At 32.6% G+C, this 26,579-nt stretch overlaps 5 protein-coding genes across 5 annotated transcripts; 2 read left to right on the forward strand and 3 right to left on the reverse strand.

Moving 5' to 3' along the window:
- Positions 1-358: 358 nt before the first annotated feature.
- Positions 359-2,455, forward strand: LOC145742864 (protein SGT1 homolog). Its single transcript, XM_082560695.1, has 6 exons — positions 359-505; positions 941-1,037; positions 1,170-1,365; positions 1,513-1,586; positions 1,689-1,817; positions 2,009-2,455. Exons 1-6 carry the CDS (start codon positions 432-434, stop codon positions 2,114-2,116), a joined length of 678 nt encoding a protein of 225 aa, XP_082416821.1. The 5' UTR covers positions 359-431; the 3' UTR covers positions 2,117-2,455.
- A 4,840-nt stretch (positions 2,456-7,295) lies between these two features.
- Positions 7,296-11,650, reverse strand: LOC145741614 (protein Wnt-3a-like). The gene is made up of 6 exons (XM_082559223.1): positions 10,729-11,650; positions 9,183-9,427; positions 8,982-9,098; positions 8,684-8,853; positions 8,341-8,537; positions 7,296-7,720 (listed from the first exon to the last, which is right to left on the reverse strand). The coding sequence occupies exons 1-6, from the start codon at positions 10,830-10,832 to the stop codon at positions 7,438-7,440; spliced, it is 1,116 nt and encodes a 371-aa protein (XP_082415349.1). The 5' UTR covers positions 10,833-11,650; the 3' UTR covers positions 7,296-7,437.
- Positions 11,651-11,758: 108 nt separating this feature from the next.
- LOC145741615 (transmembrane protein 237-like) lies at positions 11,759-25,740 on the reverse strand. The gene is made up of 11 exons (XM_082559224.1): positions 25,378-25,740; positions 21,810-21,875; positions 21,622-21,701; positions 21,409-21,490; positions 20,500-20,669; positions 19,992-20,176; positions 19,643-19,773; positions 19,387-19,463; positions 18,927-19,062; positions 18,207-18,310; positions 11,759-12,041 (listed from the first exon to the last, which is right to left on the reverse strand). The coding sequence occupies exons 1-11, from the start codon at positions 25,449-25,451 to the stop codon at positions 12,007-12,009; spliced, it is 1,140 nt and encodes a 379-aa protein (XP_082415350.1). The 5' UTR covers positions 25,452-25,740; the 3' UTR covers positions 11,759-12,006.
- Positions 12,419-15,370, forward strand: LOC145743972 (uncharacterized). The gene is made up of 6 exons (XM_082562054.1): positions 12,419-12,513; positions 12,723-12,804; positions 13,937-14,109; positions 14,281-14,536; positions 14,702-14,865; positions 15,001-15,370. The coding sequence occupies exons 1-6, from the start codon at positions 12,419-12,421 to the stop codon at positions 15,368-15,370; spliced, it is 1,140 nt and encodes a 379-aa protein (XP_082418180.1).
- Positions 15,760-18,193, reverse strand: LOC145741616 (gap junction beta-7 protein-like). Its single transcript, XM_082559225.1, has 7 exons — positions 17,736-18,193; positions 17,577-17,667; positions 17,269-17,376; positions 17,022-17,097; positions 16,618-16,795; positions 16,122-16,298; positions 15,760-16,050 (listed from the first exon to the last, which is right to left on the reverse strand). Exons 1-7 carry the CDS (start codon positions 17,828-17,830, stop codon positions 15,819-15,821), a joined length of 957 nt encoding a protein of 318 aa, XP_082415351.1. The 5' UTR covers positions 17,831-18,193; the 3' UTR covers positions 15,760-15,818.
- Positions 25,741-26,579: the final 839 nt, after the last annotated feature.

Here is a 26,579-nt window from a genome sequence, read left to right on the forward strand (position 1 = left end):
TGTAAAACATACCAGCATCACCAACTAATTAAGTACATCCCTTGTAACTATGTGACGTTTAAAAATTCCGTTTAAAAAACACGTGTTTTAATTTCGTTGTTTTTGGAAACACTACACAGGTATGTTAATTTAAATACCTTTTTAAAATATTTTTACTAAATAAGTTTTAAAGTGTATTAAAAACTTCTACTTTAAATTTATTATGCGTTACCATAAAACCTACCATTGCCTTTTTTGACATATAATTTGTAAATTTTACACAATTTTGTATGATCGATACCGAACTTAGTGGCATCACTGATTTTCCGATTTGTTTACTTTTTCGTTCTGGGAAACGTTTCTCGATTGTTCTGAAAAAAACAAACGTTCGCGCGTTTAAATTTATATAAAAATTGACTTTTTTTGCAAGTTTTAAAATATATAACCCAAAAATGAATGGAAATGTAGATCAAGAAACTGATGTTAATACTGGAACAACCACAGTAAAAACTGCTTCACAACCAAGGTTAGTCTATTGGTTTTGTTTTACTAATACCTAATGCCAATGCCATGCGGACTATACTAAAGTACGGGATAGTGCGGGACCGTATGTAAACGTTAATAAAAATTCGCAAATTGTGGGATGGAACGGCATTTTTGTACTTTACTGCGGGATAAATGCAGTATTTACCTCAAGGTCTTGGGGATAATACGGGGTTGACTTCAAAGGCATAGGAATGAATAGAATGATGCTAAAACGACTATAAAGTGCAAAGGAAGATTGGGAAAGAATATACAAATCCTGCGCTTTTCCGCATTCAGCATCTTTTTGTTAATGTTTACATACGGCTTCAGTATTTCCCACACCCCGCAACTTTTCGTATCCCGTATTTTAGTACTACCCATGCCAATACCAAAAATATTTTATTAACACTCAACTTTACTAGATTAATTTTTTAAGGCACGAATGGTATCAAACTGATAGTCATGTAGTGGTTAGCATTCTTGCCAAAAAATTGAACAAAGACACTGTTACCATAAACTTCTTTCAAAACCAAGTATGTACTGACAGACTGATGTAATAAATTTTTTTTTAGATTTATTTAAAATTGCACTATAACCTATTAAATATATTTTATAAGAAAATAAATATATACATATAATTTTTAATTTTTACTTTTATTTTATAGCTTCAAGTTTTAATTCGACCCACAGAAACAAATCAACTTGATTGTGACTTGGAATTTAACCTTTTAAATGACATTGATCCGAGCCGATGCAGCTTTAAAGTTTTATCTACAAAAGTTGAAATAAAAATGGCAAAAGCAGAAAGCAACAGGTGGTCAAATTTGGAAGGAAAAAGGGAAGAAAGCAATGTTAAACAATGTGTGTTATTTATTAATTAAAATGTATTTGTTTTAAAGTATGTTGAAATTCTTAAATAATATTATATTTATATAGTGATGTTTTTTGTTTACTTGATTAAAAAAAGTGATAAATTCTATTTTAACAAAAAAAATTGTTTTTATTTAGTTAACGTGAAAACCGGTTCATCCGACACCAATAAATATCCATCGTCGGCTCATTATACAAGAGACTGGAACAAAGTATGTGTTACTGTAGAACTATGTTCCTTGTAAAACTATTTGTAAATAAATATTTAATTCTTGTGTATATAGTTATATGTTATGTGATGTGCTTTTATTTAGTTGGTTTGTGACATAAAAGAAGAAGAGAAAAAGGAAGAACCAGAAGGAGAGGAGGCATTAAACAAATTATTTCAACAAATTTATGGAGATGGAAGTGATGAAACCAGAAAGGCGATGAACAAGTCATTTGTAAGTAAATTTGATTCTATAAGCAATATTATAACAGCCTTTTTTAAATCATAATCTCTTTCTTTTAAAAAATGATTCAATTTCCAAAGCGTGCAACTAGTTACATAACTTTATCAACTTTTTAAAATTTTTTCATAATGTTTATTAAATTTATGTTACCTAAATTTATTAAAACAATTTATGCATTTTAGGTTGAGTCTGGGGGAACCGTTTTAAGCACAAATTGGGGGGACATAGGGAAAGAAAAGGTGGAAGTAAAACCACCCGATGGAATGGAATTTAAAAAGACTGAAATGTGAAAAAAATCGTATTGCTTTTAATCATTATATTGTGAATTGTAATAAATTAAAATAATTTTTGTACACTTCTTTATTTTTATATAAATGCTGAAGAAATTTATAAAAATATGGATAAAGCAACCTATAGTATGCACTCATAAAGCAAAAAATTATTAAACATTGCCTCAAAAAATCGTTTTAAAATCAATATATATTTTAAAAATATTTATTAAAATTAATTGTGGCTACTTATGTGTTCAGCTAGTTACGGAGCGGGAATTACTAAATTAGTTATTGATTAAACTGTCTTTAAAAAACTGTTCTAATGCATAATAAAGTGACTTACGATTTTTTTTTCAATTTCGTTATATGTTTTAATTATTAACATGCCGCGTATTAAGACCCTTGAGACTAAAATAGACCAAAAGTGCATAAAAAATAATCATTACCGATTTTTTTCACAGATTAGCACTCCTTTATTTTTATAAATTTTTCTTAGGTATTAACCAGGGTTACGCTTTCATTTTGTATTTTAGGTGAGGTTTTAGTCCTATTTTTTTTTTAGGTATTGTATATTATATTTTACGTAAAAATTTGAACCGGATTTAAACGCTAGTTGGTTTAGGAATTTATATAAAATAAACTTTTCTTAAAAAGCTTTATAAAAAAAACTATTAACTTTACACCAATTTAGAAAACCTACGTTTTAGAGTGAGCTAACCGTAGTTACGTTTTGAAATGTTATAAATAGTCTTTTATATGGACCACTGTTCTTAAAATCTTCATTTAGAAACTGTTACACTGATTAGGTAGAATCGTCTAAACAAGCCTAAAAAAATGAATAATTAATGGCACTATTAGTTCCCGTTTACATATAAGTGATTCAAATTATACCCATATCCATCTAAGTAGGTCATAAAGAATAGTTTTTAGAATTTTTAGTTAAAATATTTCAGCATATTCTAACAGTTTTTCGAGGTAATGGTAGGAGCATAAGGTGATTATAAGCACATACAATAAAAAACTTTATAATATCTAATATTTTGCAACTTATTAGAAAGATAAATAATTTAAAATGCCGGTTTCTTGTTGGTGTGTTTATTAGGATACACAGCAAAATAATTGACTTGTAAAATATTACATCTTCTTTTACCTATTAGTAAAATGGACTATAATACTCATCGATTAAAACTATAATACTCATCGATTAAAAAAAGGTCTATTGGAAACAAGGCATGCATAATGTATTGAGGTTTAAAAACTCATTCAGCAGTCAGTTTTGTAACAAGCTATTTACAAAATATTCATTTTAAAGGTTCACAAAAAATATATCGCGTACTATAAAACTAACCTTAAGGCGTAGAACTAAGCTATGAAAAAGTACCCGAGTAAAATAAAAGGGAAAGTTGAACCAAAAATTGGCTGTAGGTGAATATTTTATTTTTAAGACGCTTTGTTTATTTAGGTAAATTATGGTTAACGGTATGCTTATTTTTCAATTCCTACTGGCTATATTGCTTGCATTGCTTAACAGTTCCAATCAGTCTAGTTCACATTCAAGTAACCTTATTGGACCTAATTACAATGATGTGGACGCGACGACAACATATGACACAATGTGCATGCAATCTTGTAACTGTGGGGCATCACGTGACCGAGGCATCAGTAAAAATTTAAAACTGCAATTTATAAACGTTGGACGAAAAATTTCATTTTCACCCAGATTTCCAATGAAAATGATTTTTTGCACCAATCAAAATCTCATACAACTTCCGACGGTATGTATAACTTATACGATGCTATATTTAATTTAATTATATAATTGCTCATATAAAACTCGTAAATAAAACTATATTTTTTATATGAATTCCCAGGTAAGTAATAGCAGCAACGTAACGCCCAACGTAAACATCATTATCTTTGTACATGGCAAGCTAAAAAGTGTGAACTCTAACGATTTTGTGTCACTTAAAGATTTTATCGAGTACATGGATCTATCCTATAACGCTATCTCATCTGTGGCAGGAAATACATTTAAAAATCTCATATATCTTCAGGTAAAAGCGATGTTTAATACATATACGAAGTATTTGAATATAGTATCAATTTTGTGACTATAATATTTTATTAATACATTAAGTTTTAAATTAATTCGGACCTAAACAAATTAATAGTCACAAATCAATTTAAATAGGATAATATCGATTGCGTAATTAATTTAAAAATTAAGCGAAAATCAATAGAATAATCAAAACCTTTTGCATTTACTTATATTAGGGTCCCTCTAAATAGGCTGTGTGCAATGTGTGCAATGTGTGCAATGTGTGCAATGTGTGCAATGTGTGCAATGTGTGCAATGTGTGCAATGTGTGCAATGTGTGCAATGTGTGCAATGTGTGCAATGTGTGCAATGTGTGCAATGTGTGCAATGTGTGCAATGTGTGCAATGTGTGCAATGTGTGCAATGTGTGCAATGTGTGCAATGTGTGCAATGTGTGCAATGTGTGCAATGTGTGCAATGTGTGCAATGTGTGCAATGTGTGCAATGTGTGCAATGTGTGCAATGTGTGCAATGTGTGCAATGTGTGCAATGTGTGCAATGTGTGCAATGTGTGCAATGTGTGCAATGTGTGCAATGTGTGCAATGTGTGCAATGTGTGCAATGTGTGCAATGTGTGCAATGTGTGCAATGTGTGCAATGTGTGCAATGTGTGCAATGTGTGCAATGTGTGCAATGTGTGCAATGTGTGCAATGTGTGCAATGTGTGCAATGTGTGCAATGTGTGCAATGAGTGTAATCAGTGTAATGGAGGTAAAAATGTAAATTTATTATTGTTTTATTGGTAAACAAAACTAGATGGGTAAATGGCCAGTGTGTACAATGGTAACCAGACACTTCGGCCAAATTTTTTTTTTCAAAACAGCGGGGATTTGGCATTTTAATTACCGCGAGAAATTTTATTTTCGCGTAGTTATATACAGTTTTTTAGACAGTATTTGAAACAAAATAAGCAGTAAATTAATATTTTTTTTTAATAATAATGTGCAAGAACATGTTATCTTTCTTTTGCCGTGTCAATTTTTTAATTTTACAAACTAAAACCTATAAAAAACTAATTTTAAAAGCGCGCGCTTTCAGGTGACGGAGGACAATGCATAATGATATCTCGTATTTTGCCAAATAGTGCCGCCTTTCCAAACAATATTTGAAAAAAATAGAGCGTTAATTTTTTATTTTTTACACTGAGGATTATGCATAAATATGTTATCTTTCTTTTCCCGTGTCAATTTTTTAATTTTACAAACTAAAACTTATAAAAAACTTATTTTGAAAGCGCGCGCTTTTAGGTGACACAAGACGATGATGCATTATGATATCACGTGTTTTGCGAAATAGGGCCGTCTTTCTAAACGATATTTGAAGAAAATAGATCATTAATTAATCATTTTTTACACTGAGGAATGTGCATAAATATGTTATTAGTTATTGCCCGTGTTAATCTATATAAATTTATATACTAAAACACAAAGAACACATTTGCACACATTGCACACATTGCACACATTGCACACATTGCACACATTGCACACATTGCACACATTGCACACATTGCACACATTGCACACATTGCACACATTGCACACATTGCACACAGCCTATTTAGAGTCACCCCTTATATTATGATTCAAGGGCTCTATGTTCATTACGTTGCGTTTTTAGTCAGAATTATAAAAAAAAGCTTGTTAGGTGTTTCAGTAAGAAATGCTAATTCAGTATAATTAAAAAAACAACATATTTACCTTAATCTGTAAACCAAATCTGATTTGTATACTTTTGTTCAAGAATACATTTTGAAATCATAACACATTCCCTATTTTGTGTAACAACATGTTAACATACCATTGTGTATCTGACACACGAACATTATAAACCTTAACCATTTTTACAGCCTAACAAAGAGTTAAAAAGGCATGGCTTCAGTTAAGGCGTGCGTACAGCAAAACACATTATACATTCTCCTTAGGCATTAAACGAAATATATCGCGCCAAGTTTGCGTAAATTTCAACAAGGAATTTCACCGTTACAACCCTTACGGTAGTAAGGCAATTTTAGTTACCATTTTTATTACTTAACAATAATCAAATGCTATTTAAACTACTGATGAATTATCTACTGCAGGTGGTCGATCTACGTTTCAACAACCTTGTATTTCTTGGTAACGAACATGGGCTCGACCCATTTGTTGGGATAGGACCGACATCTCGATTTTTACCAAGTATTCGTTTGCGAGGTAATCCACTGAAATGTTCGTGTGCTTTGGAGCAAATTAGAAAGTACCGCGCTATAATACCCTCCAACGATGCAGCTAGTTGCGTTTTTAAAGATGAACATTCAAAGGTTTGTCTAAAAGCTCTATAGCTTTGATGCTGTAAACTGATTTGGATTTTTATATGATAGCCATAAATTAAATTTTGTATTATTTGTTATAGGAAAAGTGGATAAATATTGAGGTAATGGATTCCGTTTTACAGTGTCATCGTCAGGTAAAAACAAATTCCAAACTTTAATATTAACTTTAAAATTCATTAACAACGATTTAATTGTAGTAAATCAGTGACAAAATTTACTGTTCAACTTATTATTTATTTTTTGATCCAACTTTTTAGCCTTCAAATAAAGTTGTCGGGCTAAAAAGCGCTCCACGCAATTATCTTCATACAGAGGTATCTGGATTCCAAATGCGCCAACTTACAGCACAAGAGAAACACCATATTGTCGACAGCAAACTTAATATAAACGTGTCGCACGTTGGCGCAAGTGAGTCAGAAGAACTCGCACATACTCACATTATCATAAGACACGGGCAGCCAGATTACCCACTTCTATTGACAATGTTTGCCTGGTTTTTAATGATATATTTTGGAATATCAAAGTTTATAAAAACAAATGACGCAGAACGAGACTCGAATACAAAATATTATATGGGAATTCCAGATAAAACCGATTCAAATCAACAACTTTCCTAAACAGGTTTCCATTATATTTAGTTGAAGTTTTAATTTTTTGTATTTTTTTTCTTTGCGCGATTTACTTTTTTGCTTTCTACGACAAACTAATCCTAAAAAAAGCATCAAAAACAATTTTTTTGTATAAATATATTCTTGTTTTACAAAAAACGCGCCAGCGCAAATAAAAAGCTTATTATAAATATATGAAGAACAGTGAATTTTCTGCCGCTAAATCCCACTCTATTGCCATTACACCACTCATAAGGTCCTATGGTCGTCTTCTGCAGCTCCATTGTTAGGGTCGTGTGACATTACTGAAGCATGTATGTCCTTATTTACATGTGTGCTCCTCGTATTCTATCGAACACTCTTCGCAAGTCACATTACAGCACCAATGGAAGACACAATTACATTGTTCGACCTTCGTCTTTCGTTTCGTAACATAGCCACGTCCACAGCATAATAAATCGCACCCGTTTACACCGCTGGATGTAGCATCACATACTCGGCCGGTCGTTCCTTCGATCCCCAATTTCTCATTTCTTTCGCAGAAATTGGGAGAGTTGTCGAAAAAGATCAAGTCATTAATGCCCGGTGGGTCGAAAAATGAATATCTGAAATAGCACGAAAGTCAGCGGTTAGGGTATAATCAATACTAATTATGAGTTGTAACTGAGTGAAATGTAAATTTCGCATGCGAAATGAAATGACTCGCGCTTGTAACTGTTCAAATAAACAAACATCGCGACCCGATGTGCGTCAATCGATATCGAAAGGCGCAATGTGGGATGTGACTGTATCAAATTGAAGAACGCAAAACGGTCGCTTTATCGAGTAAATTGCCGTCATTGTAGGGCTGGGTAGTTGCAGACACCAGCGATTAGCCACTGGTAAATTGCTGGAGAAAACAACAAGACCAAAAGGGCCTATTCTACATCAAAGTGGACCGGTAATAGGGCTGAGACCGCACCGAATCTACACTTACAGCACAGTGTCAAAATAAACGGAAGAACGATTAAAATACGCGGCATCGAAAGAATGCGATGTTTACTGGTATAAAGATAAAGCTTTTCTCATTTTTTTGGAAAAGCCACGAAAATATTAAATTACCCGCTGGAGTTTATGTAATTGTAAAATACATTTTAAATGGTGGGAAAACAACGTCGCCATTTTTTTTTTAATTTTAAGACGATAATTATTCCAAGTTTTTGTAATAATGAAAATTTTAACTTACTTCGGTAATAAAGATTCAACCCAACCTCGGGCCTCTCTGTGTCTTTCGATTTTCATTTCAGAAGCCTGAATGTAAAGTTGTTTTAATTCGTCGCCGACATCGGAGAATTCGGGTAAAGCTCGCCAGCAAGTTTTCATTTCACAACTGCCCGAGGGCCCGTGGCATTTACATTTCTGTCGCATTTTGGACAAAATCACCTGCGAATAAGATAATTGTTTAAATCTGTGTAAACCAACTTCAAATTTGTGCAAAATTTTCTAAAAAATAAACTTTGCGAAAATAGGATTTCTATTCTCTTTGTAAGCTTTAAAATTTTAGAAAAAATTTAAAAAATTTCCCGTACCTGTCGACCGGCTTCGTTGTTATGACGATTCATAAGAGCACGTGCGTCTCTTCCCTGGTCACGTGCGTCGGCAAACTCACGTGACACCTCCACGCCAAAGTTTACGTCATCATTACAACCTCCCCACTGCCAATCTCGCTCGCCGGAAAGCCACAGAGAATCGTCTCTCACTGAAAAATAATATCCACGTTTAATATATTACAGTGCGATTTTGATTTTTGGCCACACTTACATTTTATTAAAAAACAAAATGGCCATCGCCATTTTTTAAAAATATTAATTTTGTGTTTAAATTTACCTGACGGTCTTGTATCACATCCACATGACATTAGGTGACCCTCTGCGCATGCGCGAGTGACGGTAAATACGACACCAGCAGATGCGATGGCATGGACAAAAGCTGCTTCGCGGGAAGCTGGAATATTTAAAAAAATTAATTAAGTATTCAAAAAATTATATTATATAAAATATTGACAAAATCTATTCGTTTAATATTTACCTCTTTCAAGCACGTGACCAAATACGCTCCTTCTTCGGTTCGGTCGAGCGTGGCGCACTGGAAGAGTATTACAATTCCATCTTCGCTGTTTGAACTGGTATTTACATTGCTCTATCCCGAGTTTCGTTCCGTGCGCGATACTGGGCATTAGCTCGTTATGTCTGGAGCAATATCGCAGTTGTTTCGGTACCAAACCGGGTATACGAGAACAAGTTATTGCTTCGGTGGAGGCCAATGCAAGAGACCTAAAAAAATTGTAAAAAAATTAGCTTTTAGATGGTTACTACATCAAATGGAGAATTGAACATTTATTAGTTGAATAATATTATAGAACAGGGAACTTTGATAATTATAAAAATGTCTTAAATGTTTTTTTTTGATCGAACTGATATACCAAAAATCACAGATTTTTACATATCAAAAATAATAATATGTCATCCTATTTATGTAACATCTAAGGTCCCGCCCTTAAATGAAACGAAATTGCTGTGAATCAATTGCCGGTAATTTCGAGACGATCTTCATTAGGGCCGTGTTTAAATTTAGTCACATTACCGCACATACACCCGACTATTTTTACATAATTTTTTAAAGGTTTCGAAAAATTTCCGGTGAAATAGTTTGTATGAATATATAGATACGTGAGTCAATATATAAAATAATATCAAATTATGGCGACACATTCTTGAAAGAAAACAGACTTAAATTAAACTTCGTCGGATCTTGAATCGTTATCGGAATAGTTCCGCGTCCAAAAAAATCCTTTAAAATTGTGATAAATTGGTGCCACTTAACTCGAGTCACTCGTACGTGCGCCAAAATAAATACTATCAAGGGGATTTGCAGCATCAAACGGTGTGAGTTTACGGGGTTAGTCACGCACCATTAGTTATGACATGTCACGTGACAATGCAAAGGGCGAGACGGGTCTCGATTTGAACTGTTTCTACCAAAACACAATTAAAAACCAGCGGCGCTCTGATTACAAAATGTCAATAAGTATTCCACTGTTAACGATGGAGTAAATACCTTTATTTAGCCCGTGTTTATTTTACCAGATCTCCTTTGATGTGGGGCGAAATCAGCCAACGTTGCAAGCTGGTAAATTAGCTAACAAGGTATGCGCGAGTCGTAGCACTAATACAGATTGGGATTAATGAACGCATGAAGCTTGTGGGATTATAAGTATTGTACCAAGCGCGTGTTTAAGCTTGTAATTAACCCACGTGCGGTCATTAATTGGCTTAGGATCCCTAATCGGACACACGAACAATACCGCGACCATTGTTCGCGCTTAATCGCTTTCTTTATGACATCACAAACAAAACGACTTGATTGTCACGACCATTGTTAAGCTATAGAGTTGGGTTGCAATTAAAGTTATTTTCCATTTTAGGGATGTTTAGACTAAATACTAGGATGTGTAATGACGCAATTACCTTCGTACAACTCTAATCGACCAGGGAAACATTGGTTAGCTTCATAATTACATAAACAAAACCCTAGAAAGCCTAACTATTAAATAAACAAGTTAACAAGTGCTTACCACCAACGAGGTGCTCCGGACCTTGCTTCTGAAAGTGACGTCATAATTAAATACGATGTTGAGACGACGAAAAAAATTGACGAAAAACTTGAGTAAAAAAGCATGATGACGATGTATAAAAAATACTGTTGACCAGTGATAGGAAATAATTTAAAAAAAACTGACAGGCGCTAAACAGTCAAGTTAATATCTTTCTCGCTTTCCTTTAATTTGTAGATTGTAATCCAATAAACTCTTCTGCTATTAAGCTTTTTCACTTGATTGGTAATTGTCGCTAAAATTCAATCTCGATTAATGAAGTTAGGTCGGCACGGTTACTTCTATAAACCCCGAACTTTGCCGTTTTTTTCTTTCTCTGCTTTATTTTCGACACTTTCTTTGTTTACGCACTTGGTTCGCAATCTTGGCTTAGTGATAACAGTTGTTGCAAGGGAGCCCTCTGCGCTACAGTACAAGGTGAGAATCCTCGCCGTTAAGAACAGTTATTTCTCGTATATTAAGAGGTGACAATCCCGCAAAAATCTTCCCACACTTCGGCTCAACTTTAAAACCAGCAGCTTAATGTTAAAAATTTCACCAGATATCGTTAAATTTAAACTGCTGTCACACTTCGGCGCGGTATTTAAAAATGAAGCCCTTTTAAAAAAATTCAAAGTCTTTTTGAAATTCTAAATTCTTCAGACGTTTGATGAGCAAGCTCAGTTGCGAATAAAGTCGAAACGAGCTGAATCGAGCGATTTTATCAATCCCACGTCGCTTTCAATAACAAGCGAGCGACTCCACAAACGCCAGGTCGGGGGCATTACGTCACGTCGTTTATTCGCCATTGCCCGGCGCGAACGTTCGACTGTTAATTGGGGCCGCTAATCGCAACAATTACTGGCCATTACCCGGCAATGTCACGTCACAAACACACGAGTTCCACTATTACCTGACTCAAACCGACTCAGGTTATGACGTCAGATTTAGGGTTATTAGTAAATAACGGCTAGCCTCTATTATTAAAATCTTGTAGTTAATCTCAAAAAAAAAAAGCCAAAAACTAAGGTTTATTTTTCACAAAATTTAAAAATCTACAACATATAAAATACATATTATCTCTATTTAATCCATCATAAGCAGGTATATATACACGCTAAAATCAAGTAAAATCGAAGCTGCAACGCCCACTCGCGGCTTCAGAATTTTCTAGAAAAAATCGAGCGGAAGTCGAAATTGTTGAGCGATCGTCGACCAACACCGTGACGTCATTCCAGCTCAGTGATCACGTGACGCGTGTTATTGAGTGTCGTCATCGTTGTCGTCGAACAAGCCTGCGGAAACACAAAACAAGGTAACAGCGCGTAATTAACGAACGAGTTATTCTACTGAGAACAGTGACACAATCAATTATTAATAATCTCAGGCGAATTAACACCACGCAATCATAAGAACTCCAGCACGATAAACATTTTTTCTATGCTTGTCTTTTACCGCAAACGGACTAGCGGTTGAAATCAGCGTCGTAATGCAATCGCGATATCGAGCGTAACAACATATGGAGGGAAGACGATTACAAAGTGGAGATATACTTAACATTATATTAAAACAGGATTAAAATTCGACAAAATGCAGAATGAGCTGTAGTGCAACCCGAGTTAGTGCATTCTGATAAATTCTCAACGTTTTAAAGTGTTTTGTATTGTTAATAATGGAAGACCAAAGTGATTGTGATAGTGTATGTACGGATATAACTTCGATAGACGACGAAGAAACGCCAGGTGAACAGTTCCTAAAAGCGTGCAGGTACGTACATAAAACAATCAATTTACTTACAGTTATGACGCTATAACTCTTTCTGTCGCGACATTGGTTGTTTATAATACATAAACAAGACTTAACTACGTAAGCATATGTTTTGGGAGTTATGTTGTTTAATGTTAAAACAATTAGATAGTCTATGACGCTTCATGAGAAATATGAATATATATCTGATATGGGTATTTTATATTCAGAATAGGGACTGGATATGGAATTCGAGAACTACTTAAATTCACCATTCCAAATTTTAAAACTACGTGCAACAAAAACGGCCAGGTACACTTACAATATTTTATAAGTTAAAAAAACAACAACAATGCGTTTTGAATGAATATTGATTGTACTTGCTATATAATAGCGTTGTCATACGGTAATCGATCGATTACAGGGTATTGGTATTATTGATTATATATATAAGCTTACTTTAAATTCGTCTTTAAAATTCATTTTGTAATCAAATATTAAGCAGTCCATTTAATTATTATTATATTTTTATTGGATTTGGCAAAAATTTTAAATTCCATTTTCGCGAAATTAGGCAGGATGGGGTGCGTAAGGAAATAATTTAGAATTTGCAAAAATCTTGTCTGTTTTTCAACGAAAAAAGGGTTTTTATCTTTAATCCATTTTAGGATTAGCTTAGGAATAAGTTATTATATTTAAGAACGTGAGATATCGACCTACATTATTCGACAGCTCATTTTCCACACAATATCGATTTTTTTATTTTTCCAAAAAAATTATTTTAAAATTAGGCATGCCATAATTACTTATGTCTCAAACTTCAAAAGATCTAGCGCTATAAATCACAAGGGAATACAAACTATAAAACTTCAAAGCCATAAAGTTAATTTCAGTCTAATTATTATCGTCTAAAAAATCACCAATGACACCTTGTTCAATTACAAGCGACGCTGCCCAAAAACACCCGATAACAATTTTCCTAAATTTAATTTGCGCTGCATGTGGAGATGAGAATTACACTTAGATTGCTTTTATGAGTGTACAGAAGAAACAGTAGCCTTGCCTAACAAAACAATAATAGCTACCCCCTTTTGTAAGCCTCCTATCCACGTATACATATTTTTAAACAACCGCAGTTCTAATTGGAATACAAGAAATAATATGGTAAAAGGTGATAATATGGTAAAAGGTTAAATATTTTGGGGGGTGGAAAAGTGCGCTAACAAAATGTGTTTAAACTAATTGTAAATGCAGTTATTGTGTGGCATTGTTTTTTTTTATATGTCCTTGATGTGGTAAGGTTGACTCCACGACCTAAACATAAAGTACTTAGTTACCTGACTAAATTTCAAATTGCCTTTTTCAGTTCTGAGTGTTTTGACCAAGCTAACTGCTTCGTTTTTGTTGGTTTATAAAATGTATACATTAACACACACTTTTGCAGTCAGGTATGTGTCTCGCCTGCTCAACTGGTAACCTGGCAGCAGTTAAAGAACTCATCCAATCCAATGTAGTGGATGTAAACATGTCAGACAATGAAGGAAACACGCCTCTTATGATGGCTGTGCGAGCTGGATATGATGAAATCGTTAGATATTTTCTATTTCAAACACGCGGGTAAAGACAATAAGGCTAAAGTTTATCGTTATCTGTCGAATAAGTGTAATGGTATAATTTAAGGTAGGTTAGTGACATTTTTATTATAATTATCACAACGTGATGCTTTTTTAAAAATTTTTAGTTTCCATGGTTTGTATATAAACTAGAATTTTAACTTTATTCTAACAGAAAAGTTCTCTTGGACGTAGAAAATCAAGGTGGTTTCACAGCGTTAATGCAGGCAGCTTTGCACGGCCGAACAAACTGCGCTCGCATGATCGTCATAGCTGGTGCTGACGTAACAAAATGTGATTGGGGGCGTGGCCTAAGAGCGGACGAATGGGCGTTGATGTGTGGAATGAAAGAAACAGCGGTGGCGATAAAGAGCGTCGCCAGATGCCTGTTAACCGAAGAACAAGTAGTCGAACTTAACTGGAAAAAGAGGGTAAAAAACCTCAGTACTTTTTATTTGTTATTTAAAATGATAAAAGTTGACGTGTCTCAAGCAAATTGCTTCTAACAGTATTAACAACACAAAACTATAACAAAAATGACATTCGAGATTACTGTTTTTGTGTTGACTTTTTAATTAACTGCACAACCATTTCAGAGTAACCCCCTGTTTTCTTTCGTCCACAACTTACGCCAACAAATAACTCGAGCATTTGGATGGAACGGAGATGATTGGATAAAAGAAGCCGGAGCGTTGTATCATTTAACTGCACAAGCGTCAGCGCTCAGCAGTTCAATTTTAACAAACTCAAGTGAAAGCATGTAAGTGTTTATAGCAATTGTTATTTTTGTCATTTTTTTTTTTATTATTTGATAAATGATTTCAAGAGTTACAAAAATATTTTTTTAAATATTTTTTATATTTTTTCATAAATTTTTTTTTTCATACCAATTTAGACCAAAATCACCAAAACCACATCAAACCATTACACAAAAGAACCAACAAAATATGGTGTGTATCGACCACCACCCGAACGAAGCAAGCACGGATGGTGTTTTGGTGGTCGAAATGGAATACAACGCGACCAATAAAAAACAGAGTCAACCAATCAGACCGACCGTAACACAAAACTGCTTCCAGAGAAACAATTTTTCGACATTAATTAAAGACAGAAAAAAACTAAATAAATTATGTCCGGTTAGAGTTCCTGACGTTCAAGTAACCCACGCCTCGCCGATCAAACAAAATACACGGCGTGTCAAAAACCCAAGCGACAGAAAATATTTAACAGTGCCTTCACGTAGAAACAAAAATAAAAGAAACTGAATGGGCTTTAAGGAGAAACGGCGCGAACGCCGTAAATGAAACGAAAAAGATGCTTTCCTATTTTTAAATAAAAGTATTTATTTATAAATGTGACATTTTAAACGTTGTGAATGTGTTTAAGGGTAATAATATATACAAATAGCAGTAACACTTCCACAGAATGGAACCTAAAATAACAGGATAACTGCCGATTTGAAATCAATAGAAATACTTCAGGGCGCGCCCCTCACAAACGTCTTCCGCGCACGATTTACGCGATCTTAACGCGCGAGGTAACTTTGATTATGACATCACAATTACGAACTCACCGAAAAAAGCTTCCCTTAAATAATTACCACCTCATACAAGAATAATAATTGTATTTTAACAAAAAACAAAATTTGCTTCGTCATTGTAATCTTAAAAATGACGTCATAATCGGAATGAATCGATTGATTGAAAAATGACGTCATAGATAGCTGACCCTTCCCACGGGTTGCATATCGACGTAATCTTCGTCGGGGGTAAGCGGCGGAGTGGTGACGTCACTATCAGCCACGGAGTCCAAGTCTGACGTCACCACAGCCCCGTGATGATGTTTCAATCCCGACTCAAGCCACAGATCACGTGATCCGTACAACGGAGAGCAGGTTCGCTCGCCGTGATTGGTCGACTGGTCATGCTCGACCACACATGTTCGCCTAAACATATTTCAAATGTTTTATTTTTTTATTTCCAATAATAAATCGAACAAAAATCCTACAATGTTAACCTTGCGCATGTCCATGTTATATAAATAATCTCAGCCAGGCTCAGAATAACGGAGAAAGCAGATACGAGGTACATGTAACGTAGGAACAGGGTTTTTTCGCGGGGTCGACTGATAAAACAATCCACGATATGGGGACAAGGCCAATCTGTGCATTGTATAACCTCGGGTACTGTCCATCTAAAAATAAAAAGCGAATTTATTACCAACAACTCATTTTACAAATTAGTTTAAATTCTTTCGTGGTGACTAAACGCTGTAGCTAGTTTAAAAAACAATAACTATATCAATAATTTAACCAAGAGTGTCAATTTAACCCGGAGATAACCTAGACCTAGACGATTCATTCTAATAACACATTTTTCTTGCTCGTTAATTTTAATAAACTTAACCAGCGATAGATAGAATGCATTCGGATAGATTTGCCTTCTAGTTAATTTGACCATTTTAGTCACGTTTGTTTATATGTTATTGTGTTTTTATATATCACGCGCCATACCTGTAATAGTATGAGGTATACTGCCAAGCAACAAACAAACATTCCAGCATTATCCGAGCAATAAGTTGTAATATATATAACCTCCATACATGCTTTGCACGAGATTTGTGTAACTCGGGCGGAATTACGTGACCAGTTAACTTTTTCCACCGCCTGTGGGCAGAAGGGAGCAGCTTGCCTAAAGCGCACATGAAATTATTTTACAAGTTAATAGTATACTTAATTACAATACACAAATTTTTAAACAGTATACCTGATTTACATACTAGTACAACAATTTAGCTAATAATACTTCAAACAATGTTAAGGGGTTAGAAATAAGACGACTATAATAGGCGGGGCTTTTTTTAACCAAAATACACACATTCCAATCGTTTAAATTTTGCATGGAATGAGGGTTTTACCTATTACTCGAATTTCTTTAACCGAATCATTAGTCCTCTGGTTATTTTCAGCGTCGCTTTCTTTTTTGCGCGAAACCTACACAAAAATAACCACGTGTATCAAAAAAAGGTTTAAATTAGGTTTTGCGTCAAAAATTTTACCAAAGTCTATTTTAAACGATCAAAAAATATTCGACAACAATTTAAATTACTATTTTTATATATCCAAACAAAAAATTAACCAAGTTTAAGTTGTTACATAACATACCAAGTGTAGTACGTAAACAAAATAAAGAGATCCTGGGATGGAGACGGCGAGCATCTGCAGACCCCATAGTCTTATGTTCGAAACCGGAGCAAAGCTATTAAAACAAACCTGAATAAAAATCAATAATTTAAAATTTCTGTATCTATATTTTCTTGTAAGCTTAAGCGCCTTTGCTTTAAAATTTTTTTAAATAACTTCTAAACTTGTTTTAGCTGTTCCTATGTTTCTCTCTTTAGTTTTGTTTGTCTAACTAACTTCTTCCTAAAATAAAACTCCGCGCACTAACACAAATTTCAGGAACTACTTACATTTCCACACCCGGGTTGTTTTGTGTTGCAGGTAAATTCCCTCTGTTCGTCACTCCAAACGTTTTCACCAAAAACTGACAACACCACCAACCTGTTCATAAAAATGACGTTTTCAAATCGTGACGTAATCAACATTAAAATCTATGACGTAGCGCTCACCTGAATAGCAGCACAGACGCGACCCAATATTTCCCGATGAGAGTCGAATTCTTGCCCAAGCGCAAAAGAAAATCGTCTAAGTATTTCCACGACATTTTCAACTGAGGCAACTACAACTGAGCTGTTAAGTCTGACCCAACAATTGACCATTGTTACGTCACTGCGGTAACATTCTCGAGCATATAATGCATTGATATGCAATCGGCGGACAAGAATTATTTGACGGAAACTGACAACTGATCGAGCGCGCGTGTTTAACTTGTATCTTAATCGAAACTACAGCCACGTAATTGTGATGTCATAATCAAAAAAAAGCGATGCCTTTACAGTCCTATACCACAGTCTAATCAACTTAAAATACCGTCTTTCACAAAAACAAAAAAAACAATAAAAAAAAATTAAATTTTCGTTTTTTTTAGATATATTAATTTTGAAAATAAAAATTAAGAATTTAACAATTATATTACTCACGTGATGCTGTATCCTCATAACCAGGGTTTAAGGCGATAAGTAACCAGCCAATCAGAGCAAAGGAGGATCTAAACACGTTAAGAATATGCCATGTCCTTAACGTTCTAAAAAAAAATAAAATATTTTTTTTTTGAATTTTTTTAGTTACAAAAAATGACAAATAAATAAATTTAAATTAGAAACATTTTTTACAAAAAAAATTCTTAAAAATTGTTTAAAATAAACTTTTGTAAGTAAAAATAAAAAAATTGAATAAAAACATTATTATTACAGCTGTTAAGTAATTATAGAGAGATTTGATGAACTCAAAAAACATAAAAGAACTTTTGACATGATTTCAATAATGCGGTTCAAAGAAACGATTTTTACAACCATTCAAAAATGGTTTAATATTAGAGTAAGACCCATAAATCAAAAATAATAAATTTAAATTTAATTCTGCGCTCGTTTATGACGAAATTGTATTGAATTAGCCAATAAAAATGCGGTAAGATTTCTTTAGCGTAAATTTAATTTTAGTTGGCTATACAACTGATGTTTATAAACATTCAGATTAACCATATATAGCGAGAAAATTAGCGGTCAATTATTGCCTTATATTTAGATCGCTTTTAAATTTAGACGCAAGCCTGTTTTTAGAAGTAGTTTCTATTTAAATCCGAAAATAAAAGTACGCCGGTTTATTTTTAGATAACGTAACCGTAAACCAATTCCACATACCCGGCTCCGTTGTCGAGCCCGTTTAAATAGGATGACGTCATCGTAGTGTTAAGGAATGGTAACGGGGGAGTCCCCGTGGCTAACCACTCGTCCAGGCCCGACATTCCGACGCTGAACATAAGCGAGAGAAAATAAACTGCAAAAAAAGGCACAACGTAATGGGGATTTATCAGCTATTTTTCGCAACTATAAAAGCGTCAACTTTTTTTCTGATGCAATAAAATATGTATTGCATTTTATTTCCAGCGTTGGAAAAAAAAGACAAAAAACTCCTTGCTATATTTGGCATAAAAAAACTTCCAACACAATTATTTTTGTAGTTATGCATTTTTTTGGAAATGTAACATATTTCCCGAATTTCCAGCAATTCCTGGTAAACTTCTTTTTAAAACTGAATAACAAAATTCTATAACAAAATTCAAATTTAATCTCAAAACTTTAAACGAAAAAATATATTTACCAGCCACCGTCCATGCTTGATGTTGAAACCTCAAGAGACTTCCAAAATATCCTAAACCTTTTTTTGAAAACTTGAACCTAAATAAATTAAAAAAAATTTTGAAAAGTATATCAGAAAACCAGAAAGAGCTAATTGGTTTGAAAACTGGCCTTTGATAAAAATATAATTTTATTGAAGAAAATAACAAAAAAAAAATATTGTATAAGCCTATTTATTTATATTTTTGTTTAGTTAAAACAAATAAAATGTAACTTACCTATCCAAAGCAGAAACGAGACAAAATATAAGAAACAAATAAAAAGTTGTCTGCAATGGCTGCGATAGAAATTGAAATTGAATAAAAAAATTTGTGTCCGAAATTCCGTTCAGTACAAATGCAACTACAGTCTAAAAATAGAAAAAAAAATTACCCCAAATGCTAAAAAAATAAACAATGGCACCTAAAAATATTTTAAAGCAACAAAATTAGAAACAAAAAACCTAATAATTATAAAATACCAACAGTCTTAATATAACATAAACCTAATTTTGGAATGTATTCTATAAAAAGGAATTTAATTATAAAATTCCAAACAAGGTCGATAAAAATAAAAAATTGAAAGTACCTCCCAAAGTGAAAAACCAGCCAAAAGTCCATGTAACAAAAGAGAAAAAAACAAAAAACCACGATGGTAAGATATAGCAACATCTGGTGTCTTAGTAATAGCAATTTGTTCTTCCTGCAAAAGTTTCTTTTCTTGATGAGTCTGTCTTGCTACCAACCAATCATTTGTGTGTGGTGCAAAACCAGCTAAAAATTAAAAAGTTTGGGAAACTTAAAGTAATAAAAAATGCACTACTGAAAACAGAATTAAATATTAGGTTAATTCCATCACTATAAATCAGCCCTAAAATACCATTACTGATTTGTTTTAATAGTTAATTGTCTGCCCAATAGCTTCCTTTTAATTGTTGTTAAACGGCCACAACTTGCAATTAATATAGGCTTGTAATAATTTAACTGGAAACCACAAATTGAAGTTTATAATATTTTTTATATTTATTATCCACTCTGCTATATTACACATTAGTATCATAAACATAGCAGACCCTTAGTATTGATGTTATACTTACAGGTAGTTTGCACATAAACTCTCCCTTGAGGTTGACTATTTCCCGAATTTCCAGCAATTCCTGGTAAGGTTGACATCGACACAGCCTCAATCCGATCAACTGGAACCACATCATCTTCGGACAACATTTTTGTAATTGCATGACCATTTGTTACTATGTCAACCGTTGGCCTATAAAAATTTATACAAAAAAAAATAAAATAAATAGTTTTATGGTAATTAATGTGTATTTCTAAAATGCATATTATTGCTATTACCACCAATTCTTCCAAAAACTTTGTCTAACCACATTTTATAAATCTGTAATCTATTATATATATAGCTTTTCAAACTCTTCATAATTGCAGTAATAGTGCCCATAGTGGTAATAGCAATATGGTTGTAATCATAATAGCCCGAATACTAGTAATATCAGTAATATTTAAATAAGATCAGAAAAAACCACCTATTCAATTTAAAAAAAAAAGGATTGTTTTAAATTTAATCTAAATAGTAAAAAGTCACTTAAAGCGTTATGTTAGAGAGTTTTGCAATTTTGTAAGTGATGTATATAGCACGTTAGTATGGTTAACAATGAATCACAAAATGGCTTTAGAATCTTTAAAAAATGTCTGTGGTACTTTATAAAAAACCATTATTATAAAAAACCAGGTTACCATATTTTTTGTGTGATGTAGAAAAGTACTAAGTAGCATAGTTAATGTATACAAGCTAGTACTTTCTACTTCATCACAAACAGGGCTTCCCTTTTCTTTTTTTTTTAATTAATTTTAATTTTTTTTTAAAGTTGTATAACTTAAAATGTAGTTGAAATTATGTAAAGTTAAAACCATTTTTGTGTTTAGTGACACCAACTTTATAAATTTTCGAGTAAAAAAATATCGCCTATATATGACTTTAAAAAATTAACCTCGGCTGTTTTGTTTTTCTGTTTGCTTGTCTTCTCCGTGACCTTGCATTAATCGAAACATTTGAAACATCTTGAAGAATTTCTGTGAAAACATTTATTAAAATCAAATGAGCTAAAAAATAATAAATATTTTTACCAAACACAAAGCCAAGCCTAAATTTAATTTTGTTCAGGTAAGTAGGCAATAAGCTTTATATTTTAAAAGGTTTATACCAGTATTGGCTTCTGATTGATCTTTATTGCTTCCTATAGTTTCATTATTAGTATCATCTAGCTGTGGAGACCTTGCCGTTCTAAAAGGTAAAATATATTTAAACTTATTTATATATACATAGAGTAACTTTTTTGATTTTAAAATTATGCTATCCATAAAAATGGTGGTCATTTTTTTATTTACAAACCTTCTTTTTCTTCTTGGTTTTTTCACTTCACTGCCTTGGACATTGGTTGTTTGTTGTTCTGATGTTCTATAATCAATAAAAAACAGTTAGCTTGCAAATTTTTATTACTAACAAAACACTTCACAAAAATTAATCAGAGAAATTTAATGTAACAATTTTCAGTATGTACAAACAATCCCAGTTTTGCCTAAAATTATTAAAAAAGGTGATGTTATATGGGGTAACACTAAAAGAAGGGATAAGGAAAACGAGGATGAGGAATTGACACTAAAACGAGGAAATCAAGGAAAATGAGGAATCGAGGAATTATTGCAATACTAAAAGAAGGAATGGGGAAAGTATTTCTCTATTCGGTTTCTCTATTTTTCTTATTCTTCGGTTTCTCTATTTTTCTTATTTCTCGGTTTCTCTATTTTTCTTATTCCTCGGTTTCTCTATTTTTCTTATTCCTCAGTTTCTCTATTTTTCTTATTCCTCGGTTTCTCTATTTTTATTATTTCTCGGTTTCTCTATTTTTCTTATTCTTCGATTTCCCTATTTTTCTTATTCCTCGGTTTCTTTATTTTTATTATTTCTTGGTTTCTCTATTTTTCTTATTCCTCGGTTTCTCTATTTTTATTATTTCTCGGTTTCTCTATTTTTCTTATTCCTCGATTTCCCTATTTTTCTTATTCCTCGGTTTCCCATTACCTTATTCCTCAGTTTCTCTATTTTTCTTATTCCTCAGTTTCTCTATTTTTCTTATTCCTCGGTTTCTCTATTTTTATTATTTCTCGGTTTCTCTATTTTTCTTATTCCTCGATTTCCCTATTTTTCTTATTCCTCGGTTTCCCATTACCTTATTCCTCAGTTTCTCTATTTTTCTTATTCCTCAGTTTCTCTATTTTTCTTATTCCTCGGTTTCTCTATTTTTATTATTTCTCGGTTTCTCTATTTTTCTTATTCTTCGATTTCCCTATTTTTCTTATTCCTCAGTTTCTCTATTTTTCTTATTCCTCGGTTTCTCTATTTTTATTATTTCTCGGTTTCTCTATTTTTCTTATTCTTCGATTTCCCTATTTTTCTTATTCCTCAGTTTCTCTATTTTTCTTATTCCTCGGTTTCTCTATTTTTATTATTTCTCGGTTTCTCTATTTTTCTTATTCCTCGATTTCCCTATTTTTCTTATTCCTCGGTTTCCCATTACCTTATTCCTCAGTTTCTCTATTTTTCTTATTCCTCAGTTTCTCTATTTTTCTTATTCCTCGGTTTCTCTATTTTTATTATTTCTCGGTTTCTCTATTTTTCTTATTCTTCGATTTCCCTATTTTTCTTATTCCTCAGTTTCTCTATTTTTCTTATTCCTCGGTTTCTCTATTTTTATTATTTCTCGGTTTCTCTATTTTTCTTATTCTTCGATTTCCCTATTTTTCTTATTCCTCAGTTTCTCTATTTTTCTTATTCCTCGGTTTCTCTATTTTTATTATTTCTCGGTTTCTCTATTTTTCTTATTCCTCGGTTTCTCTATTTTTCTTATTCCTCAGTTTCTCTATTTTTCTTATTCCTCAGTTTCTCTATTTTTCTTATTCCTCGGTTTCTCTATTTTTATTATTTCTCGGTTTCTCTATTTTTCTTATTCTTCGATTTCCCTATTTTTCTTATTCCTCAGTTTCTCTATTTTTCTTATTCCTCGGTTTCTCTATTTTTATTATTTCTCGGTTTCTCTATTTTTCTTATTCCTCGGTTTCTCTATTTTTCTTATTCCTCAGTTTCTCTATTTTTCTTATTCCTCGGTTTCTCTATTTTTATTATTTCTCGGTTTCTCTATTTTTCTTATTCCTCGGTTTCTCTATTTTTCTTATTCCTCAGTTTCTCTATTTTTCTTATTCCTCAGTTTCTCTATTTTTCTTATTCCTCGGTTTCTCTATTTTTATTATTTCTCGGTTTCTCTATTTTTATTATTTCTCGGTTTCTCTATTTTTCTTATTCCTCAGTTTCTCTATTTTTCTTATTCCTCGGTTTCTCTATTTTTCTTATTCCTCGGTTTCTCTATTTTTCTTATTCCTCAGTTTCTCTATTTTTCTTATTCCTCGGTTTCTCTATTTTTCTTATTCCTCGGTTTCTCTATTTTTCTTATTCCTCAGTTTCTCTATTTTTCTTATTCCTCGGTTTCTCTATTTTTCTTATTCCTCGGTTTCTCTATTTTTCTTATTCCTCAGTTTCTCTATTTTTCTTATTCCTCGGTTTCTCTATTTTTCTTATTCCTCGGTTTCTCTATTTTTCTTATTCCTCAGTTTCTCTATTTTTCTTATTCCTCGGTTTCTCTATTTTTCTTATTCCTCAGTTTCTCTATTTTTCTTATTCCTCGGTTTCTCTATTTTTATTATTTCTCGGTTTCTCTATTTTTCTTATTCCTCGGTTTCTCTATTTTTCTTATTCCTCAGTTTCTCTATTTTTCTTATTCCTCGGTTTCTCTATTTTTCTTATTCCTCGGTTTCTCTATTTTTATTATTTCTCGGTTTCTCTATTTTTATTATTTCTCGGTTTCTCTATTTTTCTTATTCCTCAGTTTCTCTATTTTTCTTATTCCTCGGTTTCTCTATTTTTCTTATTCCTCGGTTTCTCTATTTTTCTTATTCCTCAGTTTCTCTATTTTTCTTATTCCTCGGTTTCTCTATTTTTCTTATTCCTCGGTTTCTCTATTTTTCTTATTCCTCAGTTTCTCTATTTTTCTTATTCCTCGGTTTCTCTATTTTTCTTATTCCTCGGTTTCTCTATTTTTCTTATTCCTCAGTTTCTCTATTTTTCTTATTCCTCGGTTTCTCTATTTTTCTTATTCCTCGGTTTCTCTATTTTTCTTATTCCTCAGTTTCTCTATTTTTCTTATTCCTCGGTTTCTCTATTTTTCTTATTCCTCGGTTTCTCTATTTTTCTTATTCCTCAGTTTCTCTATTTTTCTTATTCCTCAGTTTCTCTATTTTTCTTATTCCTCGGTTTCTCTATTTTTCTTATTCCTCGGTTTCTCTATTTTTCTTATTCCTCGGTTTCTCTATTACCTTATTCCTCGGTTTCTCTATTACCTTATTTCTTGATTTCCCTCTTTTTCTTTTTCCTCGGTTTCTCCATTACCTTATACCTCAGTTTCTTTTTTTCCTTATTTCTCGGTTTTTCTATATTTTTTTATTCCTCGGTTTCCCCATTACCTTATACCTCGGTTTCTCTATTACCTTATACCTCGATTTCCCTATTTTTCTTATTCCTTGGTTTCTTTAGTTTTCCTATTCTTCGATTTCCTTATTCCTCGCCTTGTTTTCTTATTTACTTGTTTCTCGTTCTTTTTTCCATTTTTTTCTGTATTTTTATCTTATATTTATTTTTTAAAATACAAAAAAAAAATTTCCGCGTTTTCCGCAACTTTAATTTCCTCCTTTTCCTCACTTTCCCCATTCCTTCTTTTAGTATTACAATATTTCCTCGATTCCTCATTTTCCTTGATTTCCTCGTTTTAGTGTCAATTCCTCGTTTTCCTCGATTTCCTTCTTTTAGTGTTACCCTGTTATATGTGATTTTTAACAAAATGTAAACAAACCCAATATTCTGGGAAGTATCCGCACCGAGTGGAGGTAAAGATCGCCTTGGTAATGGTCTTAATTCAGTTGCCATTGTTTTTCGACAATATTAATTTTTCGACAATATTAAAACACTAATAACTGAATAAACTATTAGACTATAGTTCTGTAAACATCAAAGTTTTATTTAAAATAACATAACAAACAATTTTTTTTTATAAAACACACCAATTTAAATATATTTAAAATTTTTCTGTTGGATTTCCTTTACAGAACTTTAACCATTTTTCAATCTGTTAATAACATACTGACAGATATATGCTACTAAACAACTAAAAGATGTACCACAGCAGCGTGGTGTAGTGGTAAGAACACTTGCTACACCACACATGAGGTTGTGGGTTCAATCCCCACGCCCTTGTGTAAGGCGCTATAAACGGTATGAACTCCTGCTGAGCCACCACTTAATCAGCAGGTCAATTTTCGGGCAATTATAATCTATAAGGGTAGTACTAAAATACGGGATGCGGGAAGTTGCGGGGTGCGGGAAATACCGAGGCGGGGTAACTGATGCTACTCTATCAGTCTATGTTTAAGTCGCGGATAAATATATATACAAAAAAAAAAATTACAAAAACTTTTTCAAAAAAGTCCAGATGAAAAAATTAAATCTTTAGACTACTACCTTATACAACACCTGTTAGGCTAAACCCGCCAGTTGTTTTATTGCATTTATTTTTAACTATAAATTTAAAAGAAACAAAGGCGTTTTTTCGTTTTTGCTAAGTTTATATTTGTTTTAAAAGAATTAAAAAAGCGTAGTCTTATTTGTAGCTGTTCAACCAGGCGTATATAACATGACGTCATAGTTTATTCACTAAAAAAATTACTTATTGATATCTAGTAACAAATTTAAAAATAACAAATTTAAAAAAAATCTTTAAAAATTATATTTATTTTTGAAATTTATTTAGTAAATATTCTTTTTATCTAAAGCACAAGAACATCATGCAGACGCACCGTTGCAAAACTTATGTCAGATCTTAAGACACTTATCTTAAGACACATTAACCCATAGATGTTACCTACTTGGTAATTTAACAAAATAACTTTTCTTGGCAAATAATCAACCTACTACTAAGTTATAACTATGTAAAGTTTATGTAAAGAAGCTAACAAATACTGTTATGCAAAAAAGTGTATAAAAATTAATAAACTATTT

The sequence above is a fragment of the Corella eumyota genome, chromosome 2 (assembly GCF_963082875.1).
Source record: "Corella eumyota chromosome 2, kaCorEumy4.1, whole genome shotgun sequence".
In the NCBI taxonomy this organism is placed as follows: domain Eukaryota; kingdom Metazoa; phylum Chordata; class Ascidiacea; order Phlebobranchia; family Corellidae; genus Corella; species Corella eumyota.

What these genes read in the sequence shown, in the direction of transcription:
- LOC145741615 (XM_082559224.1), bottom strand. Translation starts at nt 25,451, where the DNA reads ATGGCAACTGAATTAAGACCATTACCAAGGCGATCTTTACCTCCACTC. An exon ending in AAACCAAGAAGAAAAAGAAG is followed by an intron (nt 21,702 to 21,809) that starts GTTTGTAAATAA and finishes TTTACCTTTTAG; the next exon opens with AACGGCAAGGTCTCCACAGC. An exon ending in CTGGTTTTTCACTTTGGGAG is followed by an intron (nt 19,774 to 19,991) that starts GTACTTTCAATT and finishes TTCTATTTTTAG; the next exon opens with ACTGTAGTTGCATTTGTACT.
- LOC145741616 (XM_082559225.1), bottom strand. Translation starts at nt 17,830, where the DNA reads ATGTCGTGGAAATACTTAGACGATTTTCTTTTGCGCTTGGGCAAGAAT. An exon ending in AACAACCCGGGTGTGGAAAT is followed by an intron (nt 17,377 to 17,576) that starts GTAAGTAGTTCC and finishes ATTTTTATTCAG; the next exon opens with GTTTGTTTTAATAGCTTTGC. An exon ending in TAAAGAAATTCGAGTAATAG is followed by an intron (nt 16,796 to 17,021) that starts GTAAAACCCTCA and finishes TGTGCGCTTTAG; the next exon opens with GCAAGCTGCTCCCTTCTGCC.
- LOC145741614 (XM_082559223.1), bottom strand. Translation starts at nt 10,832, where the DNA reads ATGCTTTTTTACTCAAGTTTTTCGTCAATTTTTTTCGTCGTCTCAACA. An exon ending in ATGTGATACAAGACCGTCAG is followed by an intron (nt 8,854 to 8,981) that starts GTAAATTTAAAC and finishes ATTATTTTTCAG; the next exon opens with TGAGAGACGATTCTCTGTGG. An exon ending in ACAACGAAGCCGGTCGACAG is followed by an intron (nt 8,538 to 8,683) that starts GTACGGGAAATT and finishes TCTTATTCGCAG; the next exon opens with GTGATTTTGTCCAAAATGCG.
- LOC145742864 (XM_082560695.1), top strand. Translation starts at nt 432, where the DNA reads ATGAATGGAAATGTAGATCAAGAAACTGATGTTAATACTGGAACAACC. An exon ending in AAAACTGCTTCACAACCAAG is followed by an intron (nt 506 to 940) that starts GTTAGTCTATTG and finishes TAATTTTTTAAG; the next exon opens with GCACGAATGGTATCAAACTG. An exon ending in TAAACTTCTTTCAAAACCAA is followed by an intron (nt 1,038 to 1,169) that starts GTATGTACTGAC and finishes TTTATTTTATAG; the next exon opens with CTTCAAGTTTTAATTCGACC.
- LOC145743972 (XM_082562054.1), top strand. Translation starts at nt 12,419, where the DNA reads ATGGAAGACCAAAGTGATTGTGATAGTGTATGTACGGATATAACTTCG. An exon ending in TTTCTATTTCAAACACGCGG is followed by an intron (nt 14,110 to 14,280) that starts GTAAAGACAATA and finishes TTATTCTAACAG; the next exon opens with AAAAGTTCTCTTGGACGTAG. An exon ending in AACTTAACTGGAAAAAGAGG is followed by an intron (nt 14,537 to 14,701) that starts GTAAAAAACCTC and finishes CAACCATTTCAG; the next exon opens with AGTAACCCCCTGTTTTCTTT.